This window comes from Etheostoma cragini, chromosome 9 (genome assembly GCF_013103735.1).
Source record: "Etheostoma cragini isolate CJK2018 chromosome 9, CSU_Ecrag_1.0, whole genome shotgun sequence".
In the NCBI taxonomy this organism is placed as follows: Eukaryota; Metazoa; Chordata; class Actinopteri; order Perciformes; family Percidae; genus Etheostoma; species Etheostoma cragini.
The window spans coordinates 11,618,291-11,620,728 of NC_048415.1; the positions used below are offsets into that span (position 1 = coordinate 11,618,291).

General features: G+C 36.7%; 1 protein-coding gene across 1 annotated transcript in view; it reads left to right on the forward strand.

Annotated features, from left to right (window-relative positions):
- Positions 1-2,438, forward strand: part of LOC117950824 (5-hydroxytryptamine receptor 3A-like) — a 16,078-nt gene that overhangs the window by 968 nt on the left and 12,672 nt on the right. The window contains exons 2-4 of the mRNA XM_034882170.1: positions 897-1,044; positions 1,308-1,352; positions 1,524-1,633. Of these exons, the coding sequence (XP_034738061.1) occupies positions 897-1,044; positions 1,308-1,352; positions 1,524-1,633 (303 nt within the window). The remainder of the gene's footprint in view (positions 1-896; positions 1,045-1,307; positions 1,353-1,523; positions 1,634-2,438) is intronic.

Here is a 2,438-nt window from a genome sequence, read left to right on the forward strand (position 1 = left end):
GCATTAACACTGCTAGTAGGAGCTCTCTCTGCTTTACACCTGATCAGATCGGTGGTTGTGGAGGATATCTGTTCCATCAGAAACATCATCATGAGTCTGTCTCAGCAGAGTATCAGCGTCATCTCAGGTTTGCTCTTAATCTTCTCAGGTAATACTTGTATTCACTATTTTATTCTTTGTTGTTATGTGTTACATTTTTCAGGCTGACCCGTAATGAGCTCCGAAAGGTTCCTCTTTCTCCTTTTGTGAATAATATGCAGTACTGTTATTTTGTAACAACTAATGTAGTAGTTTATTCTATTCGTTTAAAGTTAAATGATCCTTACAATGTGATGTCATTGTTTCTATTTTGCCCTGGAAAATTTAATTTCTTGCATTTGAGAAAAACAGTCATTTATCTATCCTATATTTCACATTTGTAATAAATCATGTGTAGTGTTGATATGCAAATAAAAACATCTTTCCACAAATGTAAGACAGTATGCCACATTATGTTTCAAGAACATATTTAAGTAGTTTTAGGATGAAATGTTGACCTTAGTTATCCTATTCAATAAAATATAATTACTCAAAGTAATGTAAAGATATTGATTTAATGACACACTTGTTATTCAAAACTCATATGACCAAGTAATACAGACTTCTTTGTTTTGTCTGTGATATTTATGTCTGGAATAAGATTCTGTTTAGTCACTTAACAGACAACAAATACTCCAAGAGTAAGCAGTTCTGTAATTGCACAGCATTTTGTTTCACATGGTTTAGTATAGCTGTATAATTAGAAAGCTGCTCTTCATTTCTCAAAATCATTTTAAAGTGTAGTTAAGGTGTAATTTAATCAACAGTCAAATGTTTTTATAAACTTCCTTTCTCTCGTCAGTGTCTCTATGTTATAGTAAACTGGCGTGTAAAGAAGGCCACAGCGGTCCAACCTATGAGTCCATGCAGGCTGTGTTTGACCTAAAAAACTTCAGGCCAGCAGTGAACCTCAGCAATCCCACCATAACTAACATCTCCTTCACCCTGTATGCTGTCCTGGGGGTGGTGAGTTTGTCAGTTAGCCATCCAAGAAAAATACTAAGAGCACCTCTATACTCTTTAGCAGACGTAGGAAATGTAAGGAACTTAGATGCAGATGTTTGCTGAAATATAAAAGCCTTCATTCGGGCAAACATTCATCGCTGCAATACATATTACAGTTAATATGTGCATTTTTATAAAACATTGCATTTTTAGACTTCATTCTATGGTTTTAGATTTTGCAGTCAGCTTCACATGAGGTTTACCTGTTGTCTACTGTATTCCAGAATGAGAAAACCCAAATACTTACTACTTTCTTGTGGCTGAGACTGGTAAGTGGCATGGAAAGATATAATAACCAATAAATGTGTAATGCGATCGGATGTATCATGAGCCAGTAACTACAGCAGGATCAAATACAGAAATTATAAAACGGCACCAAACATAGTTTCACTTGAAGATGGAAGTTTAACAACACATTATTTCTGATTAATTCACTGCAGTACTGGCAACACGAGTTTTTGGTTTGGGACCCTGATGAGTGTGACGGCGTTACCAGGATTTCTCTCCCTGTGAGGGAACTGTGGACGCCAGACATCATCGTGTATGAGTTGTAAGTTCTCTAGATCTGTAGGTTTTATTTTTTTATTTTTAGAGGAATCTGTAAAGGTTTTGTACACATAAACTAAAAGTTCAGGGTACATCTGGTAGCTACCAAAGACCCTCAATCCCATCTAAACAATAAGCTATTCACTGACCATCCGGCAACACTAAAATAATAATTGTTTTGTCTTGATCTTGTGAACCAGCTGAATCATTGTTCCCTGTTAGCACATACATCAATCCCAAAGGCTACACCGGGTGCACAAATGCATTATCTCCTTGGGGAGGAGCATCACTCGTCCTCAGGGCGGTCCACAGTCAACAGGGCTGTTTCTCCCTTGGGGCAAAGCAGCTATTGTTCAGAATGATGCCTTTTTCCTCCTCTGGACATTGTGTCAACACTTGTGTTGAAGAAACAAATATGCCACTGTCTTAGGTAGTGACAGTGATGTTCATCAGATCAATTTTCATCAATTTGATACAGTCAAAAACAGAAATATTACAGTTCAGGGTACGGTGTTCCAGGATCAAACAAATACAAGAAAGTAGGGGGAAGGAGGGGGATTAGTTAATTCTGTCCATACTGGTTTCAATTTTTATTCAAACTTAATATGTTGCAGTGTCAAATTATTTCTCTGTTAAAACATGTCTGACAATACAGCATACAAAGCTGAGAGAGCAGAACATTGTAAAAACTGAATTTAACCTCATGTTTTTGTTTCCCTATGAAAATCATTTAAATTCCTGATTCTTAAACCTGTTCCTCTTTATTTCTTTTACTTCATCCTGACTCCTCAAACCCTGCCAGTGTGGAT